Genomic DNA, 13349 nt, shown 5'->3' on the forward strand with positions numbered 1-13349 from the left:
AAAAAACAAGAATTATTATTATACAATAATCAATGATAAAGCTAATAAAATACCTAAAGCAGAAAACTACTAATAGTTTATTGGCTCGATTAAAATCTGTGTGCAGGTTTTTCACAAATTCATGATCTTTTTATATATTTATGAGATTTATTGTTTGATTGTGATATTTATTAATTTAATTATGAACAACTTGGGACTCCATACTCTTCAGCTGCTGTTTATGAACATAAGGGGTTATGCAGACACTGTTTTTTAAATGACTTTACATGCTATTAAAGTTACCTGAGATGACATCTTCAGTGAAGTCAGGAACATCTTGGGATGTGGACGCTGCACCACCTCCAATACTTTTTGAGAGCAGAAGAAACTGTCAGCTGAGACGGAACTGAGCAAAACATCATCATTATGTAAAACCAAAAATGCAAAATACAAATAAGAAAAAAATGTACCCATTTATAAATAATAAATGTGAACAATAATTTGAGTGTAAATGGAAATTTAAGCATTTATACACGTCTTTATCAATTATTTTGTATGTTCATGATTTTAAAATTAGTACATTTATTTTGTTTATCATTTATAAATGAGAACATTCATTTCCTATGTATTTGGCAGTTTTGATTCTCCATATTTCATGCCAATGCAAGATTTTAAGACACATTCAATGTTGAAAAAGTCGGAATACCTGACCTGCTATAATAAACAGCAGTTTTTTTAGAAAGAGCTCAGTTCTGACTTTGAACTTGAAGAACATCTTAAGATTTTTAAAATCACTGTTTGCTTTCCTTCAGCTGCAGATGCTGTTTCTCACAGGGTTCCTGTTTGAACCTGCTGCTCCTCCTCCTCAGTGGGCGTGGCCTCACATCTTCCTGACAGAGCTTTTTTTTTTATTTTTTATTTTTTTGAACTTTAAACATACACATAACTACACACAAAGAAGAGAAAGAAAAAGAAAAAAAAATAAATAACTAAAACAAAATATATAGAATTGTAGTTTACAATACTAGGGATTGTGATACAGCTTGTGATCTTCAATGAAAATACACAGTTTTATTGCATTTTTGTTTTTCATCAATGTCAGAGATTTAAAATATAAACTGATTTCTTTAAAAAATGTATTGAATAACGGTTTGTTTTTTCTTCCTGACAGAGCTCTGTCAGCATTTATTCTGCTTTCTAAAACACAGAGGGCATCGCTCAGAGAACAGCCCTGCTTCACTCCTCCCTCCCCCCTCAAAGCGCTGTCATCCTTCACGCACACGCTGGATTTAACGTGCACGTGTGTGAGCGTGTGCATGAAGGTCTGTCATTGCAGCCACAGATCATCTCTGCAGACAGAATGAAAGAGCTTCATCTGAGCAGAAGATCCTTCACTTTCAAAGCTTATTTTTTCCTTCTCTCTAAGGTCAAAGGTCGCTCCACATCCCCCCTCCCTCAAAGACTCTTTGGTGGTTCTTTCGCCTCCTAGTGTTTGGTGGTGGAACAGCTCTGCTGTAGCTTTGTTTTTTCTTAATGGAGGATCCAGACGTGCAGAAGAAACAGGAGACACTGAATCACCACGCAGTGTCCGGACGTCAGTGGGCACGAGAACAAGGACAGATTTGACTGCGTTTTGACTGAGAAGCTCATTATATGTCAAACTTTTTAGTAGCCGCGGTTACATGTGCAAAATATCTTGAACGAATCAATGGTCGGATTAGAAATCAACTGTGTACATGGGCCCAGAAAAACTTTTTCCGAGTAGAACAAACATTGATATGGGCCTCACTTTTGGTCATAATAAATCATTTGGGCATGCGCAGTAGTGTTGAAAATACCAGAAGAGGAAATGAGTTCCACTGTAAACAAGCCGAGCTGCCACATACACATTTTTAGCAGCTCCGTAATATACGAGATGATCTTCTAAACATGCTTTTATTATTGTTATGGTTACTATGAAGCGCCTGTTCACTCATCATTTTATTTTTGATCTGTGTGGTCAGTGCTTTTTTGTGGCAGAACGAAGTCGGAAGAAGGGTTAGTTAGGTGAAGGCTAACATGTGCTAACAACATCGGTTGCTCGTTCACATAGAGCTGCGGGACGGATGGCAGTCTGAAGCCTCCCACACGTAACAAAGTATCCTCCCCTCCCCTTGAACACAAAACTTTAATTCCGGCTGCTCTGCTTAGAGACACGGTTTGCTCGGTCCACCGGCACCTGAGCCCGAACTGCGCAGGGTCCGGACGTCAGGGGGCACGAAGCGCTCCTCCCTGGCGCCCCGCTCTCAAGGTGTGTCAGAGAAGATAGGAAGGGAGAGGAAAGGACCAGGCATCCACGGAGCAGCCGGTCGGTCCTGTTTGAGCTCCAAAGCTTTCTCTGGAGCGAAAAATCCGTCTATGCGTGACGTAAACCAGAGCAGTGGTGACACACGATCGGAATGAACCTTTTACATGAACAACGATCGGATCAACAAACGGCATAACCCACCTATTTCTATCAGAAAGAAATTTTGATCCGAACGAGTCTGATCGGGGCAGAGTATATCGAACGGCATGTTTACATGACACATTTTTCTTCCAATCAGGGGGGTATTCCAGAAAGCAGGTTATGCTAGCTCCCAAGTTTGAGGCTAAGGAAGTTGATAACCTCAGCTTTCGGTTCCAGAAATGGAGATATGTTTCAGGGTAGGTCAAGTTGCCATAGCAACTCATGCTCTGAACATAACCTGGTCTGGAGCAGGTTTAGTTGAAGGTTAGTTTGTTTTCAGAGAGGTGAAGCAGCATGGCGTGTCCATTTGAAGATGACTTAGTGGATGAAGAAGTTCAGATAATACTTTTTCCACCATGAGAGGGTGATAAGATCACATATGGATGTTGGAAAGATAAACTTTTTTACTTTGATCTAACTTAATTATTTGCTTCAGTTAAGATAAATCATTGTTTTAGGTCACCTTAAAAATAACACGTAGTTTTCAGACAGTTATTTTCCTTTCATTCAAATTAATTCAATTACATGTGTAACTTTGGTGCTGCCGTTAGATCGGCACCGCAAAGGATTCTGGGATATCAATACCTTTGCCTGTCTGGACGGATTTGGGTTTAAGTGTGGGTTTTTGACCAAATGTGTTTAGTTGTTTAGCTGTTTTACTGTGTTTTGCCGAGTTATTTTGTCCTACCATCCTTACGTCTCTGCACCATGAGTGAGAGTGAAGGAGAGGATGATGAGTTTATATAGCACCCCTACAATTATGAGTTGTAATGACAATGATGGAAAATTCCTTATTGAATTTTTGCACTCCGTGCATTTTTTTCTGTCCTTTTTATTGTTATAAAAATGAGCATATCTGCCGGCTCAAACTTAGACATATGAGAGTTCAAAAAATATATGTAATTAAGATTGAAAAAAGATTAATGGAGTAATGTGACATTTAGTTAGATAAATACATAAATTTGAGTTGTATAAACAATTATTGAGTTTTATAGACGTAAGAAATTAGGTTGAATAAATTTAACTAAATTATTTGTTACTAATAGAAGAAATGTATGTAAGATTTTACATATATATATATATATATATATATATATATATATATATATGCATCACAAGGAAAATGGAAACAAGATCAGAAACTTTGTCTGTTATTTTTTCTAAGCAGAAACTCTTTTATTTGATGATGCACCGTGTTACTTTTTTGATGGACTTATAATCTTTATACGCCGTCATTAAAATCTCAGACTCCGTCTCACTTCCGTCTCAAGTGTCGCGCTTTCTTTTTTTTCTCCACGCGTTTCCAAGGTGACTCCGGAAATCGGCGATCCATTGAGAATGTCTTTATGTACTTGCCGTGCACGAGCATTAACCCAGGGATACCAAGTCAAGCGTAATTACGCCAACTCATATCCGGTCTTTTGGAACCGACATACCCAGAGTAAGCAAGTTCAGGCGGATTTCAGCCAGAGTTCAGGCTTAAAGTCAGGCTAGTTTAAACATGCTTCCTGGAATACCCCCCAGGGCGTTCTTTCCGATTACCTTTGTCCGTGTAAACGCAACTATTGTTTAATAATGTTTATGCCTCCAGTTGCTCTGGAGTGGAGAGCAAAATGATTCTCTGTTGATGAACTGATGCAAAACTGAGGAATTCTGGGAGTCTACAGACCAGCTGAAGGTCAGATGACGGCCACTCCTCTTCAGTTTTACTGGCTGCTGGGTCACCTGGTGGTAAATCCTCCATGAAACACAGAAGGATGAAGGTTCAAAGGAACTAATGACTTGTTTGGAGGCAGTGGTCTTCATGGATCTCAACATGTTTGTCATTTATTTAGAGTTTCTCCAAACATTTCAGGTTTACAGCATGAACTTCATGGATTCTCTGAAACAGACATTTCATCTGAACTTAACTTCAGATTAACCTCCAGTTTCTCCTAAATGTCAGTCATAAACTCTGCCTGTCAACCTTCTACAATCACCCAACTATTATTTCCCAACTTCCTGTACCAAGCGAAACTCAATATTACTCCTGGTTAAACCTACTGGGCTAAACAGAAACAAATAAATCAATATACATCTGAACATCTGAAGTACATAAAGAATGACCACGGTCTGATAGAAACAAAACATGGTGAACACCTATAAAGCTAGTAGCACAAAATAAAGTCTTACTCAGTGGCCTTGTAGTATAGTGTCCCCCCTGAGACTGGAAGGTCATGAGCCCTGAGAGGGCCTGCGACATCATTGTGGCATGTGTAGTTCTCCATACTATTGCCATATTTAGAGGGTAACAACACCCTGCCCTACACATACAAGACCCAGAGGAAGACCCCAACCACCCTCCAGATTTCCAGGATGGAAGGGTGGTCCGAGACCTTATATGCCACCATTCATTCTCAGATTGAATCAACCACCACAACAAGAAGAAAAAAGATAAACAAAAAAAGAATCCCACAATCAATAAATTCAAGTCACAATTTATTTGGTCGTCCTCATTTCCTACAAATTGAAAAGCAAGAGTAAGAATTCAATATTCATCCAAAACCTTTATAGAATTCACCAATCACAATATACACCATACCTGTAGCTTGTGTTTTAGGATCTCAATTTCCAGATCTGACTTAAGGATCTGTCGATCTAAGTAGGACATCTCTTTATCAGTTTTCTCAATTTGTTTAATAAGATGAAGTCTATATAACTCCTTAACTGGTAACTGAAAATACAGTAATGTGGGGTTAAATCCTGTTCATTCAACATGAATTCCATAGAATAACACTCTGGCATTTACTGTACGTCACTGAACTGTGTTCATCCGTGCAGAGGAGTTTGATGGACCTTCCACCTCCTCCTCCTCCTTCTCATCCTGTGGCGGTTGTTCCTCCACACTCTGGAGGGTGGGGACGGGGGGAGGACAAGAATAGGTTAGTCGAGTTGATCAAATCCTGCAGAACCATTCAGGAGAAAGGCTGAAGCTGATTGGTCCAATGCACAACCCAGTTAAAAATCAACACAACATGAGGAAGTGATGTGTTCTCAAAGCAAACCAGAAGAGGAAGGAGCAGAATCACTGGTCTTAGCTGCAGCTGCATTCACATGGTGAGAAAAGACGACTCTTCAGATCTTAAAAAAAAAACTACTTTCTTTGTTTGTTGAACTTTGTCTTCACTAACTTGACTGTTTGTCTCTGAATGTTTAGACAAGATCTTCTTCTTTCTCTGCAAACTCTCATCACTCTGCTGTTTAAAGATTTGATCTCATTACTGATCAACAACTGAGGATCAATTCTCACTTATTGATCATTTTCTGTTTCACTGATTTATAAAGAAAATGGAAACAAATGATGTTTTTATTGAAGATTTTCACAGAATAAACTGTTGATGTTTACAGAAGTGAAAATGCTCACTCATCAAAGTGGTTCAGATCAGCTGACTGCTGCTTCCTGTCAGAACTTTCCAGAACCCAGACAGAAGAAAGAGTTTCTGTCAAAAACACAAACCATTATGAAGCTCTGGAGGTCAAAGGTTTCAGTTCTGACTCCAAACCTTCCTGTTCTCCTGCATCCAAACCTGGGTGGAGTCAAAGTCTCTGTTGGAGCTTTGAAAACAAGGATTTGTGCTTTTCTTTTGATTCTGTCTGTTTTTCTTGATGCTTCATGTTTCCTGAAGTGTAGAAACAGGAAGTTTGTTGTTTTTTTGTCAAAGTGACTGAATGGAAGTGTTGCTGCTTTAGCTCCATGTCTCCACCTGGTGGAGGGAGAGCAGAAGTGCAGCAGCTGATGGCAGCTTCCTCTGCCTCCCACTGCTGTCTGACTGCATTCACCTGAACCTGAGAGGAAACACAAGAGAAGAGCCAATCAGTGGAGGAGCAGCTGATCTGTTGATGAAGGAGGATCAGAGCTGATGATGAGGAGGGTTTCCTCTGCAGGTGAAGGAGGAAGGTGTGTGTGAGCTGATGTGGGTCCAGTGAATCCAACAGCATGGATCAGTGGGAGGAACCACAGGAGGGAGCCCCTCCCTCTAAAAGCAGAGATGGTAACCATGACAACCAGAGCAAAGCTCAGAGGTGAGATGAACATCTCCAACTGTCCATGATCTTCTCCATGTCAGAGCTCAGGACTCACACCAGCAACCTTCATTCTTCACAGGAACTTACCTGGGTCTAACCGTGAAAACAGATCAAAGAAATATAATCCTTACTTCAAAGACATCCATTCAGGAGTGTTTGTCAGAGTTTTTGGAGGCTGGATTCTAGTTCAGATGATCAACAGTTTTCAGATGAAGGACTTGAGGTCTGGTTCAGTTCTGGATCTCTCTGATCAGACTCACTTGGAGCATCATGTGTGTGATGAGATCTTTTCAGTTGAGTCTTCTGAGAGTCTCTGAGAGACATCAGAGATGTTGGAGAAGAAAACATGTTGACTGCTGACTCTGACTGACAGCAGCTCCAGTCTAATGAGAAGAATCACTGCAGACTCCTAGGATTCAGATTTTCATGCTTTCCAAACATCACATTGTTCTAGTTTGACTTTCTGCTCTCAGAATTTCTACATTTCTACATGGAGAATTGGAATCAGCTTTTCTAGAAAAAAGTCTGGATTGACTGACAGAAAATGCTGAAACCTGGAAACTGTTGATCCAAACATGTCATGTTATTCCAGACTAAACAGCTCAGTCTGTGTTCATGTCAAAGTCCATCAGCTGTTCATGAAGAAGCAGATCCTCCAACACTCTGATGGTTTTGTGTTTGCAGAGGTCAACAGGTCACACAGAGAGTCCAGTCTGCAGCCTCCAGCTGTGGATCCATGAAGAGTGACCGGTCCAGATATGATCCTCCAGACTTCAGAACTGAACCAGGACCTTCAGACTCACAGTAAGAAGCAGTTTCTAGTGAACAAAGCAGAGTTCAGCTCTCAGCAGGAACAACAATGTTCTCATCAAGAACATCAGCTGATCCATCCAGGAAGGTCAACCATCCGCTGTGATGCTTTAGGTCTGAGAGGAAAGAAAAGAGTTGGATAACTCTGGAGGACACAAAGCTCAGTCTGTGAGGATGAAGCAAACAGCTGAACTTTTCTCTGAGCTCAGTCCAGACATGAGCTCCAAACACAGCTAACGCATCATTTAGACCTTCAGATGGACTAGATCTGCTCTGGTTTAACCTGGAAACACATTTGCTCACATTCAGCACAATCTGGATCACACAATATCTGAGTTTGAAGATCAGAGAGGATCTGCTCCATGATCAGAGTTAGTCTGGAACTTCCCACTGACTGCTTTGATTGTTGTTCACTAACGTTTCTCCTTAGTGTCCACAGAGAGAAGAAGAGGAGCGGACCCCAGTCTGCAGAAAGACCCAGAGCTGGTGAGTCAGAGCCTGATCATCTGCTGATGGATTCTTCTGGAAACATGTGGAACACTCATGAAGGAGCTTTCTTCTCTGCTCTTTCAGCAGATGTTGGTCTGCAGGAGATGTTTGGAGAACATCAGATCAGTCTGAGGAGCAGAAGTGAACATGTGGCTGAAGGAACTGAAGAAGCAGGAAGAGAAACGCTCCTCAACAGGGTCTACACTGAGCTCTACATCACAGAGGAACTGAGACAAGAGGGTCACACCCAACATGAGGTGATGCAGCTGGAGACCACCACCAAGACCAACCAGCTCCATGACACTGCAATCAAGAACCCAGACATCTTCAAAGTCTTCCCTGACCAACACAGATCCATCAGAGTGGTTCTGACCAGCGGAGTTGCTGGAGCTGGAAAAAGCTTCTCAGTGCAGAAGTTCACTCTGGACTGGGCCGAGGGCTTGGAGAACCAAGACATCAGTGCTGTGGTTCCTCTGTCCTTCAGGGAGATGAACTTGATCAGAGATGAGCAGCACAGTCTTCTCACTCTGATCCAGCTGTTCCATCCAACACTCCAGAAGATCCCAGCAGAACAGCTGTCTGTCTGCAAACTTCTGTTCATCTTTGATGGTCTGGATGAAAGCAGACTTTCTCTGGACTTCAACAACAGTCCGTTGGTGTCTGATGTCACACACAAGTCCTCAGTCAACGTGCTGCTCACTAACCTCATCCAGGGACGTCTGCTGCCCTCAGCTCTGGTCTGGATCACTTCCAGACCTGCAGCAGCCAATCAGATCCCTCCTTCATGTGTGGACAGACTGACAGAAGTACGAGGCTTCAATGATGCTCAGAAGGAGGAGTACTTCAGGAGGAGGTTCCCAGATGGAGAGCTGTCCAGCAGAATCATCTCCCACATCAAGGGCTCCATGTCCCTCTACATCATGTGTGAAGTTCCAGTCTTCTGCTGGATCACCGCTGTGGTTCTGGAGAACCTGCTGACCACAGAGCAGAGAGGAGAGCTGCCCACCACCCTGACTGACATGTACTCCCACTTCCTGATGGTCCAGACAAAGAGGAAGAAGAACAAGTACCAGCAGGAACATCAGACAAGTCCACAAGAGCTGACAGAGACTGACAGGGAAGTTCTTCTGAATCTGGGGAGGCTGGCATTTGAACATCTGGAGAAAGGAAACATCATGTTCTACCAAGAAGACCTGCAGCAGTGTGGTCTGGATGTCACAGAGGCCTCAGTGTACTCTGGAGTTTGTACTGAGATCTTCAGAAGAGAGTGTGAGATCTTCCAGAAACCGGTCTACAGCTTTGTTCATCTGAGCGTTCAGGAGTTTCTGGCTGCAGTCTACATGTTCCACTGTTACTCCAACAGGAAGGTAAAGGTCATTGAAGACTTCCTGAAGGACATGAACATGGAGAACCCATCCCTGGATGAGTTTCTGAGTCGAGTCATGGAGAAATCCCTGCAGAGTCAAACTGGACACCTGGACCTGCTGGTTCGCTTCCTTCATGGTCTCTCTGTGGAGTCCAACCAGAGACTCTTAGGAGGCCTGCTGGGTCAGACAGAGAAGAATCCAGAAACCATCCAGAGAGCCATCAACAACCTGAAGGAGATCAACAGTAAAGGAGTCTCTCCTGACAGAAGCATCAACATCTATCACTGTCTGATGGAGATGAAGGACCTATCAGTTCATCAGGAGATCCAAGAGTTCCAGAAGTCAAAGAACAAATCAGAGAAGAAACTCTCAGAGATTCACTGCTCAGCTCTGGCCTACACTCTGCAGATGTCAGAGGAGGTTCTGGATGAGCTGGACCTGAACCAGTTCTTCACATCATCAGATGAGGGTAAACGGAGACTGATCCCAGCTGTGAGGAACTGCAGAAAGTTCAAGTGAGTCCAGAAGTGATTGTGATGATAAATCAGATCAGTGTTCAGATTAATTTGCAAAGAATGAAAGGTTTGAAAATGATTAGAAATAAAAAACATAAAAGAAGAAAATCAGTTTGTTTTAAACGCTCATGTAATCTTTTAGCTAAAGAGCAAATAAGGATCATATTTGTCCAAATGAAATCCAATCTAGAACCTTCTGAAAGGTTTTAACACAAAGCAGACGGCCCAGAATGAAAGGATGTCTTCATTTCCACCATGTCAGTCATTCTAGAAGCACATTTCTAAAATGCTCTTTCTTCTGTCCATCATCGTCTTTATAGATAAATCATTGATTGATGTGTGCACAAAACAGTTTGATGACTATAAGAAGAACTGAAGCAGACACTGATTCTTTTTTCTGATCCTTTTGGTTCCTTTAGTTCAGTCAACCATCAGCTGCCTAAATACAGTCTCTATTGAACATCTGAGTCCAACACACAGCAGTGCAGACAGAAAATCAGGGAAATCTCTCTGAAATCTTCTTTGTCATGAGCTTGTATTGATTTGTTTGTTTGTGTAGACGTCTTTCTTCTATTTTTCTGGATTCTTAATTCTCTGATGCTTCTAGAAAAATCCCAGAGTGTGAGTACAAGTTCACCAGAAAATCTTCTGGATCAACCCGGGTGCCTTTGAAACGGCTCTGGCTGTTTGGTCATAGTGTGGCTCTAGAACCGTGAGAACCATGATGATCAAAGCTAGCTAACCATCAGCAGTCTGGATTCTTCTGTCCTTTGGAACATCAACAGCCTCATTGTTTGATGTGTGAGTGAACTGTGAGGAGCATGATGGGTCAAAGGTCAGAGTGATCAGAGTGAAAGGTCAGCATGGTCTTCTGAGGTTCCTGTGGAGAAGATTCCTGGCTTTTAATGAGAAACTGAAGAATCCACCTGCTTTTATTGTAGTGAGACATTTCTTTCGTTTCCTTTCGAAGCACCGCCCCCTGGCCTCTTTCTCTGCTGTTACCCTTTTCCAGTCAGCTGGTAACAGACCCCGCCCCCAGAAACATGTGGTGATTCCATGACAACATAAACAGCTTCAAGGAAGCATCACGTACAGATTTAGAAAGGCTCTTTGAGAATAGAAACAGTCACTTTAGCCTCTTTCAAGAAGTTTCAAGAAGACCTTCTGGAAAGTTCTGCCTGAAGGTTGATGCTGCTGTGCTTCTGTTCATGACGGGAGACGTGGACCTGATGAGGAAACTGGATTCAAAGTTCTGCAACAGAACAGGAAGATGAACTGTTGTTGTTTACAGCTTCAGAGATGAAATTAGAGACAATAAAAACTTTAAAATATCATTTTGGAATTGGAAACAGAGAACTCTCAGAAAACTGGATCAGAACCAACATTTAAAAACTGTCCACATTCAACCATCATCACCATCATCATCATGGTCAGAGTGACAGCTCTCAGTCTCTGTGATCCAGATGTTCTACTGGTAACTTTGGGGTTCAGACCTCAGATCACTGACAGACTGAGTGCTGCATGAAGCTCCATGGAGCTCCACCTTCTCTCCTCCAGCTGCAGATGAAAGAAAGATGAAGGTCTGAGAGAGACTGATGAGGAGGACTGTTTCATGATGAAGATGAAGCTCTGATCAAGAGAAAAATGTCCAACTGGAACTTCATCACAGCCTTAATTCGTCACCTGTTTCTGTCTTTCGTTCTCTTTACAGACTTCCAGAAGAATGTGTATTCTTTGAGACTCACTGTGAAATTGTGGCCTCAGCTCTGAAGTCCAACCCGTCCCACCTGACAGAACTGGACCTGAGCGACAACAACCTGAACGATTCATCAATAAAGGTTCTGTGTTCTGGACTGGAGAGTCCAAACTGCAGACTGCAGACTCTGAGGTCAGAACATTGAAGCTGCTGGTTGGTTCATTTCTACATTTGTAGTTCTTCACTGAAGCTGAAAGGTTTGGTTTCAAAGATTTTCTGGATATTCCAGAAATTAGAAATCTTTGATTCTTTGAAGAGTCTGCAGTCGAAGAAAACAGTTGCTTAGATTTTCTTTAGAATAAATATGTTCCCATGGCAAAAAAAAAATGGTTCAGCAGTTGAACATTTCACAGATTTATGAGTTTAAAGAGTCAGAAAACAAACAAGAACTCAAACTAAAGACAGACTAGTCATCCTGATCAAACCTGTCTGAAAGCTGAACGAGGTCAAAGTTCAAATCAGACACAGCAGAGCACGTGAGCATGCACACACAGAGATCACACAGACACAAGTGTGAGTGCAGACTAGAGAGGTAAAGCAAAGAAAGTAGGATAGTTGGGGCTCAGCACTATAAACCCTATTGTCTGCTTGAGGGCGCTTTAAGGCAACAATCTTCTGTTAACCAGTGAAGGTGATCATTATGTCGGTGACAGTGATTTATAAACAAACACAGAGCTTGACGATAAAACGATAACAATATACATCCCACCACAACTTTTTCTCGATAGAATTTGAAGGATCCGAAACTAACACTCGCGAGTTAGAGCACGTTTTCTTCTGTGACGAGTAAAAGTTAGAGGATTGGTCACCAAGTGGCAAGTAAACGTTTGAGTAAAATTTTTCATGTTTATTAGTCATCCGTTTGGTGAATTTCTTTTGTCTTCTCCTCCTTTAAATCATGATATATATAGCAATTTTATACTGAAGACATATAAATAACTCATTAGCATTGCATTATTAGCATCAGTGTCCTAAAACAGCGCTGTCTGTGAATTTCTCTTTAACACAGAGGAGGATTTTCTGTGTTAAAGTCTCTTAACAGGGGTCTGTCTAATATAGCTTTGCTGTTGGAAAATTCTTCAATGTCTCTTTTTCTATGTTTTAATGAATCAGCAACTTTGTTTTCTTGAATCTTCATCCTCTGTAAAATATCTGCAGGGGGTTCAAACTGTCTTTGTTTACTTGATTTTGTTTTGGAACCACTAAAATGTGATCAAGATTTTTCTATGGACGTTTTTTTTTTTACCCATAATTTAAAGTGATCTTAAATTCTCAATGAACTATTCACTTTGCAATGTGATGATGTCATTTTAAAATGCATTTTAGAATTTAGGATTGAAGACGGAAAAAAATAGTATCTGATATTTTCTAACTCAAACAAGGGTTACATTGATGTGGTCTCCCTACCATGACAAAGGTGGATAAAGGTGAAAAGATTTCCTGTAGTCCATGGACACCAGTGAAGATCACAAATAATTGAAGAAAAAAGGTTCAGCGCACTGTCTAGTGGGTCTAGATGACCCAACTCCCTATGTTAAGGTGCCTAGGATAGCACAAGGGTTACATCAAAGCAAGATCAAATGGATTTTAAATTGCCATATTTTTTTGGTTCCATAATTTAAGTGAAAATTTATTTTCCAACTGTCAGTTCAATTTGCATTTCTGCTATGCATTTAAAAAATGTATTAAGTAATTAATAATTCATGATGAGAAATGACATTTTAATTCCTCGTCTATTTTAACTTCATTTCAAGTCATTTCTAATCTATTGCAATTGCATCAATTATCATGTTTTGGGTCCAAATCCAAAAGAAATGAGCAAACAGTGAAAATGTCATCCGTCAGTCTGTCATCAGGGCGGGTCCCACCTGACTGAATGG

General features: G+C 41.2%; 2 protein-coding genes across 3 annotated transcripts in view; both read left to right on the top strand.

Annotated features, from left to right (window-relative positions):
- LOC105355327 (NACHT, LRR and PYD domains-containing protein 12-like) overlaps positions 1 to 13349 on the top strand; it is a 1049862-nt gene that overhangs the window by 289527 nt on the left and 746986 nt on the right. The gene's annotated exons all lie outside the window — the stretch shown is intronic.
- Positions 4004 to 13349, top strand: part of LOC105355311 (NACHT, LRR and PYD domains-containing protein 12-like) — a 93452-nt gene continuing 84106 nt past the window's right edge. Inside the window, exons 1-3 of one of the 2 annotated variants that reach the window (XM_023962005.1) lie at positions 4004 to 5563; positions 6392 to 6529; positions 7217 to 7336. In XM_023962005.1, coding sequence (XP_023817773.1) covers positions 6444 to 6529; positions 7217 to 7336 — 206 coding nt within the window. In that variant the 5' untranslated portion in view covers positions 4004 to 5563; positions 6392 to 6443. Of the gene's footprint in view, positions 5564 to 6165; positions 6530 to 7216; positions 7337 to 13349 lie in introns of those variants that run through there. The other variant, XM_023962007.1, reaches the window with a different exon arrangement.

This window comes from Oryzias latipes, chromosome 2, assembly GCF_002234675.1.
Source record: "Oryzias latipes chromosome 2, ASM223467v1".
Classification (NCBI taxonomy): domain Eukaryota; kingdom Metazoa; phylum Chordata; class Actinopteri; order Beloniformes; family Adrianichthyidae; genus Oryzias; species Oryzias latipes.